The 24,691-nt window shown below is 55.2% G+C and overlaps 1 protein-coding gene and 1 long non-coding RNA gene across 2 annotated transcripts; one reads left to right on the top strand and one right to left on the bottom strand.

Moving 5' to 3' along the window:
* Positions 1–346: 346 nt before the first annotated feature.
* Positions 347–13,806, top strand: LOC130039926 (phospholipase A and acyltransferase 4-like). Its single transcript, XM_056131906.1, has 4 exons — positions 347–425; positions 3,066–3,171; positions 11,767–12,035; positions 13,162–13,806. The coding sequence occupies exons 1-4, from the start codon at positions 417–419 to the stop codon at positions 13,225–13,227; spliced, it is 450 nt and encodes a 149-aa protein (XP_055987881.1). The 5' UTR covers positions 347–416; the 3' UTR covers positions 13,228–13,806.
* A 4,746-nt stretch (positions 13,807–18,552) lies between these two features.
* LOC130039998 (uncharacterized) lies at positions 18,553–24,100 on the bottom strand. The gene is made up of 3 exons (XR_008794959.1): positions 23,991–24,100; positions 23,681–23,822; positions 18,553–18,869 (listed from the first exon to the last, which is right to left on the bottom strand). It is a non-coding gene; the product is annotated as an uncharacterized LOC130039998 (long non-coding RNA).
* Between the last annotated feature and the right edge of the window lie 591 nt (positions 24,101–24,691).

Here is a 24,691-nt window from a genome sequence, read left to right as displayed (position 1 = left end):
CCCGTCAGTTAATTTCTGCCCCTTGCAACCCCTGAGCCCAGCACCTCGGGGGACTGGGTGCAGGGACACTCCCTCCCCTTGAAGAAGCCCCCCACGGCTCCTGATAATTCAACCAGCAGTCGTCACTGGACAGAGCGTCACTCTGGGGCAGACACCTCAGTGCCCTAAAAGCCTCCTGTTCCTGAGCAGGCGCAGTGCCCACTGGTGGGAGGGCAGAAGAAGATTCCTGCAGGAGCAGAGGAAACCACTCCCCCTGCTCTGCTTCTCGGACGGTCACACACTCAGCGTCCAAGTTCTTCGGAACAGCCAACAGTTCCAGCTGGAGCAACCGAGAAAGAAAGGAAGTGAAACTCTCAGCTCCACTATAACCACCAGTCCAGGGGCAGCGGACGCCACGCACCCGGGTATCAGCAGCAATGGCGCCGGTGAGTCCCGTGGAACTTTACTTCTGGACTTTGCAGTGGGAGGCGGGGTGGACCCTCCTGTCTCCTCAACTGGGTCCTGGTCAGGGGCACAGGGACCCAGAGTCTGGTTCCGGGGCTCCTTGGGAAACTATTTCTTGATGAAAGAAGGATGGTTTTTCTCTGTTCCCTCTTCAGCAACCTCTGCTTCTTCTTCCCTCTCGGCTGAAGGAAAACCTGCAGGTCCCAGGCTGGTCCTCTCTATGTCGGCTAGTGTTGGGGGTGGTGGTTCCAGGACCTTCCAGGGGCAAACAGGGGATGTTCTGAAAGATGCTCCTGCCCGAGTTGCTGTCTCAGCTTCCATAAGTTTGGTGGGAAAGAGGCTGAGTGCATGTGTACAGAGAGACCCTCAGAAGTGAGATACTTCCCCCACTCTCACCCTGCTCCCTGCAGGGATTCTAGAACTGTTGGCCAGAGCCTGGACATTCTCTGCTCTCCTTTCAGTACCTCCCACTCCCAGCACATGGCGCCTGCCTTAGAAGGAGCTCTGAGATGAAGTCATGAACTTTGCTTATAAATGGATAGACATGGAGAGCATCATGCTAAGTGAAATGAGCCAAAAAGAGAGGGACAGACATAGAAGGACTGCACTCATTTGTGGAGTATAAAACGACATAACATGAGGCTGACACCTAAGGATAGTAGATACACGGGACAGGAAGATTGCTCCATAGCTGGAAGCCTGCCTCATGAGCAAAGGGGAAAAGGCAGCTGGAATAGAGAAGGGATCACTAAAAAATAATGGCTTGAGTAACTGGTCTGTATGCGAGATGTGTGCTGAAAGTAGATAATGGACCAAAGATGATGACCTCTCAGTGTCTGTATTGCAAACCATAATGCCCAAAAGTTGAGAGAGAGCATGGGGAATATTGTCTACCATGGAGGCAGGAGGAGGGTGGGAAAGGGGGAGCATACCGGGGATATTGGTGGTGGGGAGTGTGCACTGGTGGAGGGATGGGTGTTTGATCATTGTGTGATTGTAACCCAAACATGCAAGCTTGGAACTATCTCATGGTGATTCACTGTATCACTGTCATCCTGTTGTTCATCGATTACCTTGAGCAGGCCCCAGTAATGTCTCCTTCATCCTAGCCCTGAGATTTTTAAAAAGTGCCACATTCGAGGCTCTTTCAGGGTCAGGAGAATGAGACTCATCATTGTTACAGGTTTTTGGCATATTGAATATGCCACGGGGAGTTTGCCAGACTCTGCCGTGTGGGCAGGATACTTTTGGTAGCCTGCCAGGTTCTCCAGAGTAAGAACTAGATAATAAGATGTCGCGAAGCCGCGAATGCCACCGTGCACTTCCGGGAGGAGGGTTTTATAGTCTCTGGGTCTTGGCCATAGATGGGATTACACGGCGCTGGGGGCATTTGGTGGGTGTAACGCCTACATACTGGAAGATAAGGGATCTGGGTTGAAGAGCCCAGTCCCAATCTGAGCAGTCTTGGAGATCTACGTCCTGGGTCCGGCACACCTGGTTTCCTCTGCCAGTTCCTTCATGAGTGAGGCTCGTCCAAACGTGTGGCGAGTGGTCTTAAGCATGGCTGTGGCTGGAACCGGAGGTCTTCAGCTCCTGAGGCTCTGCTTAGGATGGGGAGGGAAACTCAACCCACCCTCCTCCAAGGGGCCCCGGTGAGGACAGTCAGGCGCAGAAGCAGAAGACTCAATAAAATTAAAAAAAAAAAAAAAAAAGGAGCTCTGAATCTCCACTCCTGACTGGAAACCCCATTTCCTATCCTCCACTGAGACAGGAAGTGGGTGTTTCTGGAAGATGGTCTCATGTAGAGTGGAAGACAGCTAGGTGATCTCTGCTTCTGGGAACTGTTGCTTTGAAGGAAGACTCGACTCTGTGGCCTGGAGCCATTTCATCAGTCAGGCTCCATCATACAGAGCGGCCAGTGACCCCGTGTCCAGAAGCAGTCTGGCCTTAGGGACACACAAGCAATGGCCAGGACAGCTGTATGGTGAGGAGGGGGGTCATGCATCGAGCCTGGGCTAGAGCTTAGGCAGATGTTCCCGGACTCTCCTAAGGCCTGGGAGTTGCCCTGGGGTGAGCACTGTGTTCTGAGCCAGAGGGAGGGGAGGGCAGTTGTGCTGATAGCGGTGGGTTGCTAGATGGGTGGGAGCAGCAGGGACAGGAGGCAGGTGGGGGACTGTTGCAGAGTAAAGAGGTGACTCCTGGCAAGTCCAAGAGCTACAGCTAGACACCAAAATGAGCTCAGGAGAAATGAGCTCAGCATTGATGACCCCCACAGAAATCCGCTCCAGGGCTGGACCCAGGGGTGCTGACAGCCCTCCTGCCGGGGGGCAGCGTCTCCAAGGCCAGTGTCAGAGTCTAAGGAGAACCAGGGGCAGGAGCCGTGATGGGACCTGAGAGGCCTCTGGGGGAACAGGAGCCCAGGACCCCCTGCCCGATGTTGCTGGATATACCTGGGCACCTGCTCGGGTGGCGGGGCTCCACACACACCTGCTATGCCAACACTCGGGGCCCCGGGCCCCTCCCAGGCCTCACCAGTCGAGTCCCACAGTGAAGGCCCTACCAGAGCCAGGATCTGTTTGAGTCTGGACGTTGTCCTGAAGTATCACACTTTTCTGTTGCAGTTTCGTGACCCTGAGCCTGGAGACCTGATTGAAATTTTCCGCGTTGGCTATCAGCACTGGGCCATCTACGTGGGAGATGGCTACGTGGTCCATGTGGCCCCCATGCGTAAGGACTATTGACAGTTGTTCTCATGATATGAGGAAATGCACTAAGAACAGTTGAAAGAAAGGGGTGAGCTCCCTTCACAGTGTTTGAGCGGACCCCACAGCCCATCCCTGAGCCATCAAAGTGGATACAAAGGGCTGACCCTGGGGTCCCCACACAACTGGGCTCCATCCCCAGCAGATGACTCTAAGGTCTCCCACAGCTGGGCTCCGTCCCCACCAGCTGACCCCAGGGCCTCCCATAGCTGGGCTCCATCCCTACCACCTGACCCAAGGGCCCCCACAGCTGGGCTATGTCCCCCCCAGCTCTCTAGCTCTGGGCCACGCTCCTGGGAGCAGAGTCTGAAGCTACCAACAGCAGCCCGGGGCCTGTAGTCTCTGGGCTAGAGAAAGTTCCTCAGCAGGGACCGTGTGCTGGGGGGGGGGTCCTTTCCCCCTCAGAGGCTCCCCCAGAACCAGGGCTTGTGAAAGCATTGACTGCAACTCCTCCCAGAAGCAGCCTCCTGGAGCAGCATGAAAATACTCTGCCCAAGGCCCAGGGGTCCATGTGATCAGCGAGTCTGAGTGACCAGAGCAGCTGGTGACAAAGGCAGTTGACAACAAAACTAGGACAGTCATCTGTGCAGGAAACATACAAATGGCACAGGTGCCACCTTCCAGGGAGCAGGGGCCACAGAGCAATGGCCAGGGACTCCTACCCAGGCACCCACTGTCCCTGCACAGAATCAATGTCTGGCACCCAGTGGGGACCCAGCCCACCGTTCAGTGCCCATGAGAGGGCAGGAAGAGGAGGTGATAAGGACAGGAGCCCCTTCGGCTTCTCTTTTAGGTGCAGACGGTTGTACACGGCTCAGAGAACCTTAACTCTATATCCCTGTGAGCTGGTTCATCTTCCTTTCAATTATTTACTTGGTCCATTTACCGTTGCTTGGTGCACACATAGTGGGTACAGAAATGTCCTCGTGTACTTGCTTTTTCTCTGCATGGCTTATTTGGTTTCATGTAATTCCCAGAGTCTCCTACCCCGTTGTTGGGTGTGGCAAAGATTCATCCTTTCTAAACCAAAAGAGTTCTCTACGATATAAATGAACCACATATCCCTTACTTAATCATGTACAAATTGTTGGTTTCTGGTTTGAGCTACTGTATATAGTGCTGCATACACGTTGGAGTGGATATACACTTTTCTGTGAATAACTCCAATAGATGCAGTAGAGATTCCAGGTACAGAAAAACAGGCAACTCTGTGTTGGCCTATTTTTCCTCTTAGCAGGGATCCCAGAACTTAGGGCTGCCAGGTTCAACTCTACAACTGTCCAAATAGGGATTGTCTCACACCTGAGTCTAAAGGCCTCTCCTTTGTCTGTGCTTTCTTTCAGTTCTAAACTAAGTTCCAGGAACTTATATGAGTTTCTTTCTTTTCTTCATTAATGTTCAAGGCAGCATACCAGGGTATGCTGGCAAGTGCTCTCACTATGCCTCATTCTCAGCCCTTGTGTTTAGATTCTTAAGAAAGTTCACCAGGGCCAGAGAAATAGTTCAGTGGGTAGAGCATTTGCCTTGCACACCGCCGACCCAGGTTCAATCCCTGACATCCCATATGGTCCCCCAAGCACTGCCAGGAGTAATTCCTGAGTGCAGAGCCAGGAATAACTCTTGAGCATCGCCAGGTGTGACCAAAAAAAAAAAAAAAAAGAAGAATTTTCACCAGGCTTTTCAAAATGGTTGCTCCATAAATACATGGAGGATGTGGACAATTTATCGTAAAGGAGGTGGAAGGCAGTGCAAACTCCATTCTGAGACCACAAACATAAATCTGGACTTATTGATGTGCTTCCCCATTTATCTTCCTTTTTATGGAATTTAGACTCCTCAAAATCACTCTAAAATTGCATTGGGACTCCATCAGCTTCTCAGTTCATTCCGGTACCCAGAAGTAAGAGGTTAGAGGGGGCAGACAAGTGTGTGGGGGGTGGTGAGTTCTGCTCCTGCAGAGAAAGTTTCTGTCCTTCATACCTCAGAGAAGTCCCATGAGTCCTGGCTCTGGGATTGTCACAGCACAGAGAAGTCTCTGAGCATCTCTGCTTTCCATCATTGGATACAAAATGGAGAGGCCAATATTCACCTCTGAAGCTTAAAGGGAGATTTTCATGCATGAACATTGTAAATTTTCTTGCATAAACTAGTTTACCTTCATGTATGAACAGCAGGACTTTGCTGAAATGTCAGGATACTTGTCTTAAATATTATGGGGCGCATGATCTAAAGATAGTGTGTGATTGGTTTCAGAAATATGGGGCCAGAGTGATAGTACATCAGATAGGGCACTTGCCTTGCATACAGCTGAGTGTGGTTTGATCCCTGACATTCCATATGATCCCCCAGGGAACCATCAAGAGTGATCTGTGAATGCAGAGCCAGGAATAACCCCTGAGTGTTGCCAGGTGTGTCAAAAATAAAATAAAATAATGAATAAAATAAAACAAGGACCAAACGAAACCCCAAATACGTATTTTACATATTACTGGGGCTGGAGTGGTAGGCTGTTTGCCTTGCATGTGGCTGACCCAGGTTCAATCCCCAGCATGCCATATGGTCCCCTGAGCACTGCTGGAGGGAATTCCTGAGTGCATAGCCAGAAGTAACCTTTGAGCATTGTCAGGTGGACCCAAAAAGCAAAAAAACAAAACAAAACATATTACTACCACTATCTATGTTGGCTAAGTTGTACACAACCTAAGTTGTGCCCCAGGAAAGAAGAAATCAAGAACTCGTCAAGAAAACATCAAACCCTGAACCTCCCCATCACGTTTGTAAAAGACACACCCACTGAGCAACAGCGGCTCTTTTTTTTTTTTTTTTTTTTTTTTAAATAATTTATTTATTTATTGAATCACTGTGGGAAAAGTTACAGAGCTTTCGGGTTTAGGTCTCAGTCATGTAGATACCGAACACATTTCCCTTTACCAATACTCATTTTTAACCCCGAACCCCAATAGACCCCCACCTCCCACCCCTCCCAATTCTTATGAGGCAGATGAGTTCTAGTTAATACTCTATCTACTTTGACTAGATAGATTATTTCGATAGAAGATGCACAATTATTGTTTAGAGTTTACGACCCACCCCCCCCTCCCAATCAGACATGCTGAAACAGCGTTGTGAAATGATTTGCTTTCTAGAACTTGGTTTAAGAATAAAATGATGTCGCGCGGCCGCGATAGCGGCCGCGCGGTTTTGAATTTCTGCTATTTTACTTATTGACCCTGGAAGAATTTCTATTAAAAGTTAGCTAGTTAAGAGATTGATTTCTGTGCCCTGGAGTCGTGGCCGTGCCGGAGAGCCGCTCGTGGGGGGCAGCCGGCGACCTCGGTGGGGCGTGGGGGACGGCCCACAAAGCCCCCCTTCCCATGAGGTCCCAGCCGCTTCCCCGAGCCCGGCTCAAACCCGCTTTCCACAAGGCTCCCGTGCGGCCGCCATCTTTCTTTCCAGAGAGGAGCGGGCGGGCCGGTCAACGCCCTTCCCCCTCCGGGCAGGCTTGGTGGCGCGCATCAACACAAGTCCATTTGCTTTTCTGCTCCAAGCGGCTGGTTCTCTGTGCTAAGTCCTTGTGCCTCCGGGGCCGTGGCCGTGCCGGAGAGCCGCTCGTGGGGGGCAGCCGGCGACCTCGGTGGGGCGTGGGGGACGGCCCACAAAGCCCCCCTTCCCATGAGGTCCCAGCCGCTTCCCCGAGCCCGGCTCAAACCCGCTTTCCACAAGGCTCCCGTGCGGCCGCCATCTTTCTTTCCAGAGAGGAGCGGGCGGGCCGGTCAACGCCCTTCCCCCTCCGGGCAGGCTTGGTGGCGCGCATCAACACAAGTCCATTTGCTTTTCTGCTCCAAGCGGCTGGTTCTCTGTGCTAAGTCCTTGTGCCTCCGGGGCCGTGGCCGTGCCGGAGAGCCGCTCGTGGGGGGCAGCCGGCGACCTCGGTGGGGCGTGGGGGACGGCCCACAAAGCCCCCCTTCCCATGAGGTCCCCGCCGCTTCCCCGAGCCCGGCTCAAACCCGCTTTCCACAAGGCTCCCGTGCGGCCGCCATCTTTCTTTCCAGAGAGGAGCGGGCGGGCCGGTCAACGCCCTTCCCCCTCCGGGCAGGCTTGGTGGCGCGCATCAACACAAGTCCATTTGCTTTTCTGCTCCAAGCGGCTGGTTCTCTGTGCTAAGTCCTTGTGCCTCCGGGGCCGTGGCCGTGCCGGAGAGCCGCTCGTGGGGGGCAGCCGGCGACCTCGGTGGGGCGTGGGGGACGGCCCACAAAGCCCCCCTTCCCATGAGGTCCCCGCCGCTTCCCCGAGCCCGGCTCAAACCCGCTTTCCACAAGGCTCCCGTGCGGCCGCCATCTTTCTTTCCAGAGAGGAGCGGGCGGGCCGGTCAACGCCCTTCCCCCTCCGGGCAGGCTTGGTGGCGCGCATCAACACAAGTCCATTTGCTTTTCTGCTCCAAGCGGCTGGTTCTCTGTGCTAAGTCCTTGTGCCTCCGGGGCCGTGGCCGTGCCGGAGAGCCGCTCGTGGGGGGCAGCCGGCGACCTCGGTGGGGCGTGGGGGACGGCCCACAAAGCCCCCCTTCCCATGAGGTCCCCGCCGCTTCCCCGAGCCCGGCTCAAACCCGCTTTCCACAAGGCTCCCGTGCGGCCGCCATCTTTCTTTCCAGAGAGGAGCGGGCGGGCCGGTCAACGCCCTTCCCCCTCCGGGCAGGCTTGGTGGCGCGCATCAACACAAGTCCATTTGCTTTTCTGCTCCAAGCGGCTGGTTCTCTGTGCTAAGTCCTTGTGCCTCCGGGGCCGTGGCCGTGCCGGAGAGCCGCTCGTGGGGGGCAGCCGGCGACCTCGGTGGGGCGTGGGGGACGGCCCACAAAGCCCCCCTTCCCATGAGGTCCCCGCCGCTTCCCCGAGCCCGGCTCAAACCCGCTTTCCACAAGGCTCCCGTGCGGCCGCCATCTTTCTTTCCAGAGAGGAGCGGGCGGGCCGGTCAACGCCCTTCCCCCTCCGGGCAGGCTTGGTGGCGCGCATCAACACAAGTCCATTTGCTTTTCTGCTCCAAGCGGCTGGTTCTCTGTGCTAAGTCCTTGTGCCTCCGGGGCCGTGGCCGTGCCGGAGAGCCGCTCGTGGGGGGCAGCCGGCGACCTCGGTGGGGCGTGGGGGACGGCCCACAAAGCCCCCCTTCCCATGAGGTCCCCGCCGCTTCCCCGAGCCCGGCTCAAACCCGCTTTCCACAAGGCTCCCGTGCGGCCGCCATCTTTCTTTCCAGAGAGGAGCGGGCGGGCCGGTCAACGCCCTTCCCCCTCCGGGCAGGCTTGGTGGCGCGCATCAACACAAGTCCATTTGCTTTTCTGCTCCAAGCGGCTGGTTCTCTGTGCTAAGTCCTTGTGCCTCCGGGGCCGTGGCCGTGCCGGAGAGCCGCTCGTGGGGGGCAGCCGGCGACCTCGGTGGGGCGTGGGGGACGGCCCACAAAGCCCCCCTTCCCATGAGGTCCCCGCCGCTTCCCCGAGCCCGGCTCAAACCCGCTTTCCACAAGGCTCCCGTGCGGCCGCCATCTTTCTTTCCAGAGAGGAGCGGGCGGGCCGGTCAACGCCCTTCCCCCTCCGGGCAGGCTTGGTGGCGCGCATCAACACAAGTCCATTTGCTTTTCTGCTCCAAGCGGCTGGTTCTCTGTGCTAAGTCCTTGTGCCTCCGGGGCCGTGGCCGTGCCGGAGAGCCGCTCGTGGGGGGCAGCCGGCGACCTCGGTGGGGCGTGGGGGACGGCCCACAAAGCCCCCCTTCCCATGAGGTCCCCGCCGCTTCCCCGAGCCCGGCTCAAACCCGCTTTCCACAAGGCTCCCGTGCGGCCGCCATCTTTCTTTCCAGAGAGGAGCGGGCGGGCCGGTCAACGCCCTTCCCCCTCCGGGCAGGCTTGGTGGCGCGCATCAACACAAGTCCATTTGCTTTTCTGCTCCAAGCGGCTGGTTCTCTGTGCTAAGTCCTTGTGCCTCCGGGGCCGTGGCCGTGCCGGAGAGCCGCTCGTGGGGGGCAGCCGGCGACCTCGGTGGGGCGTGGGGGACGGCCCACAAAGCCCCCCTTCCCATGAGGTCCCCGCCGCTTCCCCGAGCCCGGCTCAAACCCGCTTTCCACAAGGCTCCCGTGCGGCCGCCATCTTTCTTTCCAGAGAGGAGCGGGCGGGCCGGTCAACGCCCTTCCCCCTCCGGGCAGGCTTGGTGGCGCGCATCAACACAAGTCCATTTGCTTTTCTGCTCCAAGCGGCTGGTTCTCTGTGCTAAGTCCTTGTGCCTCCGGGGCCGTGGCCGTGCCGGAGAGCCGCTCGTGGGGGGCAGCCGGCGACCAAGGTGGGGCGTGGGGGACGGCCCACAAAGCCCCCCTTCCCATGAGGTCCCCGCCGCTTCCCCGAGCCCGGCTCAAACCCGCTTTCCACAAGGCTCCCGTGCGGCCGCCATCTTTCTTTCCAGAGAGGAGCGGGCGGGCCGGTCAACGCCCTTCCCCCTCCGGGCAGGCTTGGTGGCGCGCATCAACACAAGTCCATTTGCTTTTCTGCTCCAAGCGGCTGGTTCTCTGTGCTAAGTCCTTGTGCCTCCGGGGCCGTGGCCGTGCCGGAGAGCCGCTCGTGGGGGGCAGCCGGCGACCTCGGTGGGGCGTGGGGGACGGCCCACAAAGCCCCCCTTCCCATGAGGTCCCCGCCGCTTCCCCGAGCCCGGCTCAAACCCGCTTTCCACAAGGCTCCCGTGCGGCCGCCATCTTTCTTTCCAGAGAGGAGCGGGCGGGCCGGTCAACGCCCTTCCCCCTCCGGGCAGGCTTGGTGGCGCGCATCAACACAAGTCCATTTGCTTTTCTGCTCCAAGCGGCTGGTTCTCTGTGCTAAGTCCTTGTGCCTCCGGGGCCGTGGCCGTGCCGGAGAGCCGCTCGTGGGGGGCAGCCGGCGACCTCGGTGGGGCGTGGGGGACGGCCCACAAAGCCCCCCTTCCCATGAGGTCCCCGCCGCTTCCCCGAGCCCGGCTCAAACCCGCTTTCCACAAGGCTCCCGTGCGGCCGCCATCTTTCTTTCCAGAGAGGAGCGGGCGGGCCGGTCAACGCCCTTCCCCCTCCGGGCAGGCTTGGTGGCGCGCATCAACACAAGTCCATTTGCTTTTCTGCTCCAAGCGGCTGGTTCTCTGTGCTAAGTCCTTGTGCCTCCGGGGCCGTGGCCGTGCCGGAGAGCCGCTCGTGGGGGGCAGCCGGCGACCTCGGTGGGGCGTGGGGGACGGCCCACAAAGCCCCCCTTCCCATGAGGTCCCCGCCGCTTCCCCGAGCCCGGCTCAAACCCGCTTTCCACAAGGCTCCCGTGCGGCCGCCATCTTTCTTTCCAGAGAGGAGCGGGCGGGCCGGTCAACGCCCTTCCCCCTCCGGGCAGGCTTGGTGGCGCGCATCAACACAAGTCCATTTGCTTTTCTGCTCCAAGCGGCTGGTTCTCTGTGCTAAGTCCTTGTGCCTCCGGGGCCGTGGCCGTGCCGGAGAGCCGCTCGTGGGGGGCAGCCGGCGACCTCGGTGGGGCGTGGGGGACGGCCCACAAAGCCCCCCTTCCCATGAGGTCCCCGCCGCTTCCCCGAGCCCGGCTCAAACCCGCTTTCCACAAGGCTCCCGTGCGGCCGCCATCTTTCTTTCCAGAGAGGAGCGGGCGGGCCGGTCAACGCCCTTCCCCCTCCGGGCAGGCTTGGTGGCGCGCATCAACACAAGTCCATTTGCTTTTCTGCTCCAAGCGGCTGGTTCTCTGTGCTAAGTCCTTGTGCCTCCGGGGCCGTGGCCGTGCCGGAGAGCCGCTCGTGGGGGGCAGCCGGCGACCAAGGTGGGGCGTGGGGGACGGCCCACAAAGCCCCCCTTCCCATGAGGTCCCCGCCGCTTCCCCGAGCCCGGCTCAAACCCGCTTTCCACAAGGCTCCCGTGCGGCCGCCATCTTTCTTTCCAGAGAGGAGCGGGCGGGCCGGTCAACGCCCTTCCCCCTCCGGGCAGGCTTGGTGGCGCGCATCAACACAAGTCCATTTGCTTTTCTGCTCCAAGCGGCTGGTTCTCTGTGCTAAGTCCTTGTGCCTCCGGGGCCGTGGCCGTGCCGGAGAGCCGCTCGTGGGGGGCAGCCGGCGACCTCGGTGGGGCGTGGGGGACGGCCCACAAAGCCCCCCTTCCCATGAGGTCCCCGCCGCTTCCCCGAGCCCGGCTCAAACCCGCTTTCCACAAGGCTCCCGTGCGGCCGCCATCTTTCTTTCCAGAGAGGAGCGGGCGGGCCGGTCAACGCCCTTCCCCCTCCGGGCAGGCTTGGTGGCGCGCATCAACACAAGTCCATTTGCTTTTCTGCTCCAAGCGGCTGGTTCTCTGTGCTAAGTCCTTGTGCCTCCGGGGCCGTGGCCGTGCCGGAGAGCCGCTCGTGGGGGGCAGCCGGCGACCTCGGTGGGGCGTGGGGGACGGCCCACAAAGCCCCCCTTCCCATGAGGTCCCCGCCGCTTCCCCGAGCCCGGCTCAAACCCGCTTTCCACAAGGCTCCCGTGCGGCCGCCATAACAGCGGCTCTTTGACCTTCCTCTGCCCCTGTCCTCCTCTCTACTGCAGGGGACACCCCTGGGTCCAGTGGCAGCAGCATCTCCTCCATTGGCGATGGAAGGGCAGTGGTGAAACTGGAGCGCCTGGAGGATGTGGTGGGGGACTGCCTCTATAAGGTCAACAACCACTTGGACAGCAAGTACGAGCCGTTGCCGGTGACAGAGATCATCCGGGCCGCCAAGGGCATGGTGGGCCAGGAGCTAAAGTACAGCGTGCAGAGGAAGAACTGCGAGCACTTTGTCACCAAGCTGAGATATGGGAAGTCCGAAAGTGAGCAGGTAAGTCCTGTTCGGGGTAGTCCTGCCCCTCCGGGGTCCGGTGGATTAGAATGAACAGGCTACAGAAGAGAGGAACGCCACGGATCAGGAAAACGGTGTCTGTCTGGGGCGGAGCGCACCGTGGCAAAGGGTCAGGGTTTCTGACTTCTCATGAATGAAATGACTTTGGACAGAATATGTTTTCTGGGACCTCAGTTTCCTGTGTGCACCAGGGAAGTTGGCTAGAAGGCCGCTGAGTCCAGTTCAGTGCTGAACTGAGTCTCACTGTCAGATCCATGGTGAGGACCATCCCTGAAGCTCTGTGGGTTGTCAGGGTCAATCTGGGCCTACCTAGTACCAAATGGTGTTCTTGAGTCCCAGAGAGTATGCACTCAAGGAGAGCTCCAAGTTACCAAGGAGACCTCCAGAACATTCCAGGGTAAGCCCTGGCACACAGACGCTTGACCCTTCTCTGAGTCTGACAGAGTGTTGTCTGTCAGCATGAAGGACACAGAAGACTGAACCAAGATCACGCCAGCTGTCCCTCCCGCTGGGCTCCTGACACCCCCCACCACAACCCTCAGGACTCCTGAAGGGGGTGGGCAGGAAGAGCGGGGGTAGGAGGGCAGCTGGGGTGGACCATGAGTTGAGGGACATTGGAGATTCCATGTGTCAGGACAGGTGCCATGGTGGAGGCACCGAGTAGCAGCTGCACCCCTGAGTCTGCAGTCTAGGATGAGGGAAGCTCTAGGTACAGGTTTCCAGGCCGCCCCTGTGAGCAGGCCACAGCGCACAGTGACCCCAAGTGGACTCCTGTGGTTCCCAAAGTCTCCCTCAGCTTCTGTGACAGTCCCTCCCTATGTAGGGTCCTTCAGATCCCAGACTGTCCACTTTCACCCCTGGGACACCGGCCCGAGGAAGTGAGACCCCCACCCCACCCCTCGCCCAGGTCAGGGACAGTGTCCTACCCAGGGAGATTTCCTCAGGGCTCTCTCCACCTGTCTTCCCTGCTCCCAGGACATACCCAGCATGGTCAGGGGTGTGGTAGAGGAGAGCTGACCACGTAGGCAGGAGCTGGGCAGGGAGGAGGCAAGTTCAGGCCTTGCAGGAGGGACTTAGGGACTCAACACCGTCTGTTCTCTTTCAGGTCAAAGGGAAGACAGTATGTGGAGTCATTCTGATGGCAGTTATTGGAGCCCTAATCCTACTCTGATCCGTAACTCTGACAACACGAGGAATGTCCAGTTCTGATGATACAACGCTGTTGCCCCATAGAGACAGGGTCAAGCATCTCTGGCCATCTGGCCTCTGCTTCTCTTACTGCTGGCAGCTGGCTAGTCCTCTGCCACTAAGAAGCATCATGGATCTATAGATCCTTCGAAAGAACTAGCACCATGCTTTTCTAACCCTCAACAAAAATGAAATAAAGCCCTACATAAATGATAGTATTTTATAAGCAAAGAGGTGTGGGGCTAGAATGGTAGCACAGCGGGTAGGGAGGCTTGCCTTGTACACAGATGATCTGGGTTCAATCCCCGCACCCCATGTGGTTCTTTCAGCACCGCCACGAGTGATCCCTGAGCCCAGAGCCAGAAGGAATCCCTGAATACTGTCAAGTGTGGCCTCAAAACAAAATAAAAGGGCCAGCTTCCATTTCTCCCTCTGTGTCACTCAATTTCTTCATCCTAATTTGATGAAGCATTCGGAATGGTGCGTAGATGGCAGACAGAAAAGACAATAAGAGTCAAAGAGGCATGTTTTACTTGAAAAGCTATAGTTATGAGTAAGAAAAATGGAAATAGGGTTAAATAGGTTAAAGTTCTCCCTGGCACAGTTCCCTGACCATTGGGCTGCAGGGCTTCTGAGAAAACTCCAGGTTCCGGCCAGGGTAAGGGTGAGCTGGCGCCACTGGACCTGGCACTCCCTGGAGATTAGTATAGTTTGATGAACTATTGGTTTGAGGCTCTTCATGTTCCTGGAGCGAATAGATGCCATTGGGCTACACTTGCATGCGACAGGGACAAATGGAGATGTTACAGGCGCCTGCTCGAGCAAATTGCCAATTAACGGGAAGTCAAGTCAAGTGAGTGATGACCAAGACTCAGAGACTATAAAATCCAGATCCCGGACGAGAACAGTGCAGTCTTCTGCCCCCGTGCCTGGGTGTTCCTTCCCGGAGCCCCTTGGAGGGGAGCGGGTTGAGCTTTCCTCCCCGCCCCGACCAGGGCTCCGGCAGCCGAAGACCTCCAGGACCAGCCACCACCATGCTAAGACCACTCTCCGCACACATGAAGGTACTGGCAGAGGGAAAAAGCCACGCGGGTTCCGGGGCCGAGACTTCCAAGCCTACTCGAATTGGAGTCGAGCATCTTCCACCCAGATCCTCCAAATTCCAGTAGGCGGGGGTCACACCCACCACCTGGCCCCCTGGCACCGTGTAATCCCATCAGCGGCCAAGACTCAGAGACTATAAAATCCAGCGGCCGCGCGACATCTTATCAGAACTTTTTTTTTTATGACATCTTATTGTCTCATTCCTATTTTGGACAAACTTGCAGGCTATCGATTGTAGCCTGCCCACAGGGCAGAGTCTGGCAAACTCCCCGTGGCGTACCAAATATGCCAAATACCAGTAACAATGATGGGTCTCATTCTCCTAAATAGCCTTGAATATAATCTCAGGGCTAGGATGAAAGAGACGTTACTGGGGCCTGCTCGAGGCAATCGATGAATAACAGGATAACAAGTCAAGTGAGTGATGACCTTGCAATTAGTGGCGCTTGGGGAAGCCAATGTTGGAAGCCAATGCCCGTGGTACCTGTAAGATTTACAGATCTGCCTCTGCTTTAGGCCGAGGAGACTCTATACTGCTCTGTCCCACATAGCCCATGTAGCCATATCTGACCTTCCTCTTCCTCCTAATCTCATGTCCTCTCATCTCTGGAGTTCTGCATGTACTGCAATATTTTTGCTCCTATATGACCATCATTATGCCCGAATAAACTGTGTCCTTGGACCACCAGTCTGTGACCCGCGTGGAATGTCTCCCAGCCAAGTTTTTGAGAACAAGTCTCTTAGACCATGATAATCGTCTTCCTGTTCCCAGATTTTCCCCATTGAGGCTGGACATGTTTCTGCCAACATTAGCTAGCATGACTGGCTTTGGGCCCTAAGGGGCTACATGGATTCCTTTTGGGAGCCCAGGAGGCAGGGTCCTTGAGTGACTGACTCTGTGAAGGAACACATGTTGTAGGACCCAGAGAACAGTGGGACCTTGAGGATGGACTCAGGAAAAAGAGTTTGTCATTGGCATTGTCCCAGCTTTGTTCTCTCCCATTCTCCCACCCCATAATGAATGTTCTAGAAGATTCTAAGCAGCTGTCTGCTCTGACGCCTGAGGGCTGCTGCTTGCTCAGGCTCTTGCAGGTTAGGGCAGCTGCTGCCATAAAGCCATCATGCCTTGGGGAGCCAGGTCAAGCACAGAGACTCCTGATGACCCAAAGAGCCTGAGAGGGCAGAGTGGCTCAGGGTCTAGAGAAAGTGGGCTGCCCCCAGTCTCTGAAAGAGAGAGAGAAAAAGAGAGAGAGGGCACTGATGCAGGAGCCAAGTTGGCTGAATCCAGCACTTAATCCAGGTCTTTCTATCCAAGGTTCCCACGTTCTTCAGAATTTTCAAGAAAGAAATATTATTAACTTGAATAGTATATAATTTTATTATTTTGAATTCTTAGTATTGAGTAATAAGAAGCTCAGAGAGTTGAAAAGATAAAAAAGGTTATTGAAAAGAAAGAACCTCCCCTGTTGGGAAGGTCCTCAGCACAGGATTAAGTATGTGTTGTGTGTGTGTGTGTGTGTGTGTGTGTGTGTTTTCTTTTTAAATAGGAAAACTGGGTTATGAGTTCCTTACAAAACAAAGTATCAGAAGATTTCTCTTTGTTTCCCCATGTTAACTGAGGGCTCACTTGTGTTGCTAAAGTTAATATTGTCCCCACTCCCTGCACTTCATATGGTTCCCCAGCCAAGCCAGGAGTGATTCCTGAGCTCAGAGCCAGGAGAAAGCCCTGAGCACAGCTGGGTGTGGCCCCCAAACAAGAATAAAAAGATTAACGTCTTTCTTACTCATTTAGGGATGGGGACTATTTATATTTTTATGACCTTTTAAGTTACCTGCTGAACCATCTGCCCAGGTATTCCCCCCTGGTCTCCTCCTCTCCGGGAGCCCAAGGCCCGGGGAAGAATGTATGACCTTGGGAAGTGTGAGGTTTGCTCAGACAAAGTGGCGACCAGGACCAAATGCCAACGGGCTGATGAGACAGCAACATTCCCAGAATCAGAGGTTACCCTGTCCCCAGCGAGGAAGACGACTTCTGGCCCACCAGACAACAGGAAGTCACCAGGCTGCACTCTCTGCTTCCTTTCCATTGCCCCCTCCCCCTACAGGTTATAGGAGCCAGACCAAGCACCCCGATTCCACTAGTCTTGGATCCCTTTTCCCTGCCTAAGACAACTTAGAAGCCCCCTTAGTCTCTCTCAGGGGGCAGCTCTACTCCAGCCTCACCCGAGTTTTCTAAATCCGCCCAGGAGCACCCCCCAATAAGCTTCTCCCATTTCCTTCACTTTACTTGTCTCTGTCTGTGTTGGCTGAAGTTATGGACCTATCAGGAAGTTGTAAAACTTCTAGTCTCTAGAACAAACCAGGAATTTGCAATCATGTTTACAATGTAGAACCAGGACAGCCTAACCAGAGCCTCTGGCAGCAGCTGGCAAGGGGAAACTGAGGCTTCCTCTTTCAGAGCCAGAAGAGAGCCCTAAGGAGACAGGGAGATGAGAATGTGTCCTCCCTGAGGCTGGGAGGGAGAGAGCATCAAATGCAATGCTGTGTCCTCCCTCCCTCAACACACACACACACACACACACACACACAGACGCAGCTGAAGGGAAGTGTGTGAGATTCCTGCACCCCCCCCCCCCGCCCCCTGGGCTCCTTGGAGCTGCTCCCCTCCTGGACCCAGATACCCAGGGATAGATCAGTGGCAGAGCCCAACAGAATCCAGGTGGGGGTTGGGGGCAGAGGAAAGGGACTGGCAGGATGGTCCACCGCCAGGATGTGGTTCCAGGTTGCAAGGGCAGAAGCCCTGGCCAGTCTGGAGGAAGCTCTGCTCTGTTAGGAGAGCACTGGAGATGCCCAATCCAGCTGCAGGGGAAGTGCACTGCACCTCACAGATCTGCAACAGAATGAGCTGGACTGTGGAGGAGGTGGTGGGCGAGGCCGCAGTCAGGCAGAAAAGGAGGAAGGGGGCATTAGCGCCGCACACCCAAGTTGGAAGCCAGCCCTGAGACGCCCTTGGCCGTGTGATCATCCACTGAGAGAAAGACGGTGCTTACCAGCTAAGGGGAGGTGCAGAGCCAGGAGCCAGGGCCCCGGGCAGCCTGGTTGGTCTCTCTGAGAAGGGAGATTCTGGGGCAGTGACTGCCCTGTGGCCCCATGTGAGGCCCTGGCAGTCAGATGAGAGACTGCTGGGAGCAGGGGATAGACCAAATAGCAACCGGCTGATGAGGTAACAGCATTCCCAGAATCAAGGACTGCCCTGCCCCCAGCAGGACTTACAGCCCACCTGGGGTCAGGAAGCCACCATTCTCTGCTTCCTCACACTGACCTCCTATAGACAACAGAAGGCCAGGCCAAACCCACCACCTTTGTTCCCTCCCCACCACGCTGCCCCAGCCCTGCCCAAATCAATTTAGAAGCCCCCTTAGTCTTCAGGGACGGGGGAGGGAGACTCTGCCCGGGGGGCATAGCGGTTTCTCCACTTTATAATAAACTTTCTTCAATTTATTTGCCTCTGTCCACTCTGTCTGTACCGGACAGGGTTCTCAAATCTATCAGGACCCAATCAAGGGAGGTGGAAAACCGAAGCTTCCAGCTGAGAGCCTGCTGTTTATTACAGGAAGGCAGCTAACGCTGGGCTACCTGTTTTTTTCTTTTTTTTTTTTTCCCTGCCTGAGTTGTGGCAGGAGATGGCTAAGATCCAGCAGCGGGTTCTCCTAAGAGTAGGGACTGGAGGAGGAAAGTCATAAGGCGTGAAAGTGGGCTGCTTCACTGCCAAGAGGTTTGGAGGCTTTCTGAGCCTCTGGAAATAAATGTTTTCCTGCAGGAATGGAGGAGAACCAAGTTTCTCTCCTGCTTGACGCCTGTTGATCCTGCCAGCGACCAAACCACCTGGGATTGGAATCCGGAAGATGGAGAGTAAACAAACAAACAAATAAAACAAACAAATAAAAACACCGGAAGTAGCAGGTCCTGGGAGCAAAAGAGTGAATTGAGTCTAAGTCCTGAAAACAGAAGAATAAAGTCCTGGGCTTGGTCCCCAGAAACAACAACAGCATTGGAAGTGGATGGAGGAAAGGCTGCTGGTCCCTGGGGCCTGAGAGAGGGCTGGACCCAAAGTAGGGAACTGAGCTCTGACACTCCATCCCCCTCAGCCCAGGTCATTGCCAAGCCCGGCGGCGCAGGAACGGGTCACTCGTGCCTTCTTGACACCAAACATCCTTTATTTTCAGTATTTTTTACAAAACCTGAGCACATCCTTCTTTAAGAGTAAGCTAAACCTGTTGCTTCTGTGGTGGGGAGAAATGTGCCTGGGCCCAAGTTGGCTCCCAGAGACACCTCCTTCAGGATGGAACCTTCTCAGTTCCGAGGGTGGGTCAGTGACAAAAATGATTCCAAGTTGAATCAGGACTTCTTCCTGGATCTTGCCATGGCTGATCTGACAGCGAGCAGACTGTTTGGTCCCCAATTCCAGACAGGCGTTTCCTTCTCCTGAAGCCTGGAGTCGCCTCACTTGTGAACGGAAGACTAAAAGGGAGGAACGAGAAGTTTCGATTTTTAGAGATTTATTTATTTATTTGTGTATTTTTTTGGCTTTTGGGGTCACACCCAGCGATGCTCAGCGGTTACTCCTAGCTCTGCACTCAGGAATCACTGCTGGGAGTGCTGGGGAACCATATGGGATGCCGGGGATCGAACCCGGGTCAACCACATGCAAGGCAAACACCCTACCCACTGTACTATCACGCCGGGCCCCTAGACGTTTATTTTTAGCTGATTTAACGGTGTTATTCCGTAAGCACACTGAAGTTCCCACTAGGGCCTGAGAGCCCACCACGGATTGCAAAGAGGAACCAGGCGCTGTGGGATGTGGTCAAAGAGGACTGATTGTTTAGTTCAAGGAATCCCGCTATAGCCACTTTTTCTCACTTCTGTAACAATGCTTGCTTTGCTGCACTTGTGTGAACTTAGTGGGCACCTACATGTGGGCCCATGGGGCAAAACAAATTTTGGAAGTGCTGATGAAAGTTCCTGGGACACCAGGGTGAGGTGTTTCCTAATAAATGGTCAACACTTCTGCTGTGAGGCCACTGCTCTTGCCTTGCAGGACAGCCCGCCAGCTGGTGTCAATACAGACTCCACCAAAGTCTAACTTTTTGGTCTCAGATGTTCTCTTTTTTCTTTTTTGGGTCACACCCAGCAATGTGCAGGGTTACTCCTGGCTCATGCACTCAGGAATTACTTCTGGCAGTGCTCGGGGGACCATAAAGGATGCTGGGAATCAAATCCGGGTTGGTCATGTGCAAGGCAAATGCTCTACCCATTGTGTTATCGCTCCAGACCCTCTGGTGGTCTTTTATTTATTAATTTTTACTTTCTTTAATTTATTTTTTGCTTTTTGAGTCATACCCGGCAATGCACAGGGGTTACTCCTGGCTCTGCACTCAGGAATTACTCCTGGCGGTGCTCAGAGGACCATATGGGATGCTGGAATCAAACCCGGGTCGGCCGCCGCGTGCAAGGCAAACGCCCTACCCACTGTGCTATCGCTCCAGCCCCTCTGGTGGTCTTTCAATCGTGACCCCACAACAACCATCTCTGCCCCTTCTCATCTAAGCTTCCTTCCAGCTGGCCAGACTCTCCTCCCCAGAAGATGTTGGCTGGGAACCGGTACCTTATGGCTGGTCTTAGCCGTGGGCTTCTCTACACAACGGTGGCCCTGAGGGAGCCTTAAGGGGGAGCCTTCTCCTCCCCACAAGAAAACATTTCGGGGGGCTCAGCAAGCCTCCAAGCCTCTTAGCAGTGAAGCATCCCTCTCTCACACCTGAGCCTGATCTTCCTCCCTCGGTTCCTGCTCCTAGGAGACCCACAGATGAATCTTAGCCATCTGCTGCTAAGATGCTTGCCCAGGGGATAAGGGGCAGGAGACAAAGATAGTAGTTAATTACACCTCCTAGGTGTGCACATACAGATACTCATTTTCTGTGTCCACACCCCTGTGGGTTCTGCGGTTGGTGGACCCTGCAGAGGAAGAGGTTGTGCAAAAGGGAGATTTAGAAAGCACAGAAGTATACTTAAGTCACTTCACGGCAGGGTGCTCTCAAATTCAGTCTGGAAGCAACTATCTGTACCTCACTCAACCTAGATTCTAGGTGCAGGAAGGAAGGAAAGGAAGGAAGAAAAGGAAGTGAGAGAAAGCACGGCATCTTTTAGAACATGGCTATGGATTGCAAAAGTACACAGGGCAAAGGAGATTTGAGGTTAGGGTGTGAACCTCCTGACACAACACTTCAAGAGGTGGTCCTGTGGCCTCTTAGAATCTGTATTGCAAATCATAATGCCCAAAACTATAGAGAAAGTAAGAAAGATGGTACCTGCCACAGAGGCAGGGAGTAGGATCGGGTGGGGTGGTGGGTGGGACACTGGGAACATTGGTGGTGGAAAATGTGCACTGGTGGAGAGATGGGTGTTCGAGCATTGTATGACTGAAACATAATCATGCAAGTTTGTAACTGTATCTCATGGTGATTTAATAAAACTTATTTTAAATATATATGTGTGTATATATATATATATATATAAAGAGGTGATCCTGACCGTCCCAAGGTCCAGCATCCCTGCAAAGGAGGATAAAAGTAAAGAGCTGCCATGTATTCAGAAATTCCACTCTCAGTGTCTACTGGAAGGATACAAAATACTGACAGAAAAGTCCTATCCACTCCATGATTGATGCAGCATTATTTACAATAACTCAAACATCAGAACAATCCATTCTCACTTCTCCAGATAATTACAAATAGAAGATTGGTCTATTGTAGGGTTCAACAGTATGATAAAGTAGTATTTGTTGATTTAAAAAAAAAAGAGATAAAACCAAATGAACAAGATCTTTGGGGTTACAAGAAGGAAAGCAACTCAGAAAGACAAAGACAGTATTCAACGACACCTCCCAGGTGTGCACATACAGATACAAACTGATGAAGCGAATAATCCAAAGAAGATAAGCCAGCGTGCATGGGTTACAGAGCTGTGGGTCTCTGAGGAGAAGGGCTGAAGGGAGGAGTCGGGTGGAAAGGGGTGCAGGACTGTCCACACCCAGGACAAGAAGCCAAAGACACCCCGTGTCCTTCCTTTCATGTCCCTCTGCCTGTGCCTTTTTGGTGTAGCTATATTATGTGTATGGTGCATACCCATGTTGCACACGTGTACCTGTTGTGTGGAGTGCATATCCTTGGTGCCCATGTATTTGTGTGGCGGGTCTGGTGCATGCACGAGTATGCATCTAGAAGGTACATGAGTGCAAACTGAGCGTGCAGGCATGAGTGTGCATTAGGGACAAGACCAGGATGACAAAACGACTCCTGTAAAGTCACATCCGTGAGGTCGGTGCTCTTCCCAGCCCCAGGCAAGAGAGCCAGAATCTCCCTGTGCTTCACGGCCAATCCTTCGGTCTTCCTCATGTCTTCTGTCCCTGGATGCCTGTGACCCCTCAGATCCTCCTCCTGAGACTCTGACACTGACCCTGGGCCACGCCATCCTGAGAGACCAGACTGATCACACGCTGGGGACTGACTCCAAGCTAGGAGATAACCCAGCGGTCTGCACCGAGAGGCTTGAGTTCTCACACAGCGGCCTCTGCTGGCCATTCCCTGCAACTGCACTCCCAGCCACCCTGGAGATGCTCAGGGATTCCCAGGATCAGCGAGGTGGAGGGACTTGCCCAAGAGATCTCAAGCTGGCAGGAAGTTCAACGGGATATTTTCAGCCACGTACCTCCAGGACCCACCCCAGCCATCTCCCGTCTCCGTCTGGCGCCTCCCCTGGGCAGGGCCTGCATCTTCTCAGGCAATTTCCCATGTTCCTCCCAGTCCATGACCAGGTCCCTCCGCCCATCCCAGGCCTCCCCGCAGAGACCGGGTCAGTTCGTCTTTGCCCTTTCTCGAGTTCCTGTCCCTGAACCTTGCTGACACAGTGAATTCACTTTGTCTTCCCTTTTCTGCTCCGGGACTTGTTTCACAATGTTCTGTTTATTACTCCTGATAGTCCCCACCCGCCTCCCAGGTCCACGGTCACCTTCCCACGGGGCACAGCTGAGCGTGACCTCCCTCGGGCTGAGGGGAACCAGGCTCAGCCTTTGGGGAGCTCTCAAGCGCACAAGGTGGGGGGATGCTCAGCCCCCTCACCATCCTCTGCTCTGACTCCCAGGCTGATGAATATCCCCCGACCCCCACCCCAGCTGACTCAGCGTCTGTCCCTCTGATCCCACACTCCTCCCACACCCTCTCCCCACCTTCCTACTCCCCCCAGACACACTCCTCTGAGAGAGGACACTGTAAATCCCAGAGGGGCTCAGCTGGATTCTGTTTCTCCATCCTGGATCACAGTTTCCTGTGTTGGCTGCTCTCTGGGGACTATGTGTGACCTTCACTCAGGATGCTGGGACAGGCACAGGGATCCAGGATCCAACCCGAGGAGTTAGTACAGGGCGGTTAGGGTGTGTATTTAGCAAAGGCCCAACCTGGGTTCAGTCCCCGGTACCCCACCAGGCCCTGAGCATCTCTCCATGCAGTCCTGGAGGCCTGCCTGTAAGCATTGCTAGGCGTGGCCCTGAAGGGCTCCAAGCAAAGCCAGGACAGCCTAGTGGTCACCCTGCGTAACAGTACCCAGGCAGTCCCTCACCCTCAGGCCCAAGCCATGACCTGGCTAGTCAAATATTGCAGCATGCCACAGCCTCACCCTCCATCTCCTGAGCACCCCCTGGTGGGCCCCCCCTCAGAAAGAGATCTGGGGGTTTGTGCCAAGAGGGAACTAGCAAGCCAGAGGTGGGCGGCTTCCCTGAGCTCTCCTCGTCCTCCAGCTCAGCCCTGATGCCTGCCTGTCAGGCGGGGCAGCGAGATTGGGCCTCCACCTGGCATCATCTCAATGGAATGAGTCACCCAGGCACACAGTGGCACAGGGACTTGGGCCCCGCCTAGATCCGGAAACGGTCCCCAGCAAGCTGAACTTTGTGTTCAACTCGGCGGCAGTAATGCCCAGAGACAGGGGCTGCACGGCCGACTCCCCTCTTTAGGAAGGTCACCCCTAGGATCTCCCCAGTTCCAGTCCCAGCTGAAGGGATGGTCACACAGCTGGCAGCACCATTCTGGGCCAGCGCTTAGGACACCATGAAGGACAGATTCTCACACAGAGATTCTGACACTGTTTGCAGGCTGAGGTTGGAGCAGAGATGGTCCAGGCTTTAGCCAACAGCTCAGCAGCCTGGGGGTGGTGGTGGCAGGCAGGGGGAAAGGGGACTGTCCCCTCACCTTTAATGTTTAGGGTGCCACCACCACACTCACCTGCATTCCAGCCTCATCCCTGGGTCGGCGTGCAGAAATGCCTCTGATCTGGGTAGAGGGACAGTCTGGAAACATCCCCAACCCGCTGACGCGGAGGCGGGGGCGGGGGAGGTGGGCCCCTCCTTCTGGAGTTCTCCCGGCCCTGGAGGAAAAAGCACTTTTTTAATCAATACATGGGGTTTCCCCACGGAGCCTCCTACAGCAGGTTGAGTTCCCTGCACCCAAGGCCGGGACCCAGGCAGAGTGAGACCTCCTAGGAGGGCCTGGCCCCCTACTTCGGGGTTGGGATAGACAGCCCCAGGGCACTTACCCAAGCTGCCATCCTGGGAAGCAGTTCCTGATTTCCGCAAAGCAGAGCTGCTTTTATATGGGAGTGGGGACTTTTGGTTTCATTTTCAAAGTGCAGGAGGAGCTTTGCAAGAAAGAGGCAGTATTTGATACAGCTGGCAGGGCAGTCCGCTTGCCCTCAAGCTTGGCCCTGCAACTCACGGAAGCAGGGTACAAAGGGGAACTTTTCTTTCTGTTCCCACAGGAACCCTGATTCTCTTTCTTTTATTTTTTAAATTTTCTACATTTTTAGGCGTTTGCCTTGCATGCGACCGACCCGGCCGACCCTGGTTCGATTCCTCCGCCCCTCTCGGAGAGCCCGGCAAGCTACCCAGAGTATCTTGCCCACATGGCAAAGCCTGGCAAGCTCCCCGTGGTGTATTCGATATGCCAAACACAGTAACAACAAGTCTCACAATGGAGACGGTACTGGGCCCGCTCGAGCAAATCGATGAACAACGGGAGGACAGTGCTACAGTGCAAAGTTGTTCACAATAATTGATTACATTTAATATATCAACACCAATCCCACTACCATTGACCTTCCCACCACCATTATTTCCAAGTTTCCCAACACCACTCAAGCCTGCCCCACAGGCAGGTGCTAGATAATTTATTTTGTATTGCTTGTTATGAATAGTACGTGCATTGAAAGTACAGACGATCATTTTTGTCTTCCTTCAT

This window comes from Sorex fumeus, unplaced genomic scaffold (genome assembly GCF_029834395.1).
Source record: "Sorex fumeus unplaced genomic scaffold, SorFum_2.1 ptg000093l, whole genome shotgun sequence".
Taxonomy (NCBI): Eukaryota; Metazoa; Chordata; class Mammalia; order Eulipotyphla; family Soricidae; genus Sorex; species Sorex fumeus.
This window is presented reverse-complemented; position numbering and strand designations above follow the sequence as displayed.

What these genes read in the sequence shown, in the direction of transcription:
- LOC130039926 (XM_056131906.1), top strand. An exon ending in GGTCCATGTGGCCCCCATGC is followed by an intron (nt 3,172 to 11,766) that starts GTAAGGACTATT and finishes TCTCTACTGCAG; the next exon opens with GGGACACCCCTGGGTCCAGT. An exon ending in GGAAGTCCGAAAGTGAGCAG is followed by an intron (nt 12,036 to 13,161) that starts GTAAGTCCTGTT and finishes GTTCTCTTTCAG; the next exon opens with GTCAAAGGGAAGACAGTATG.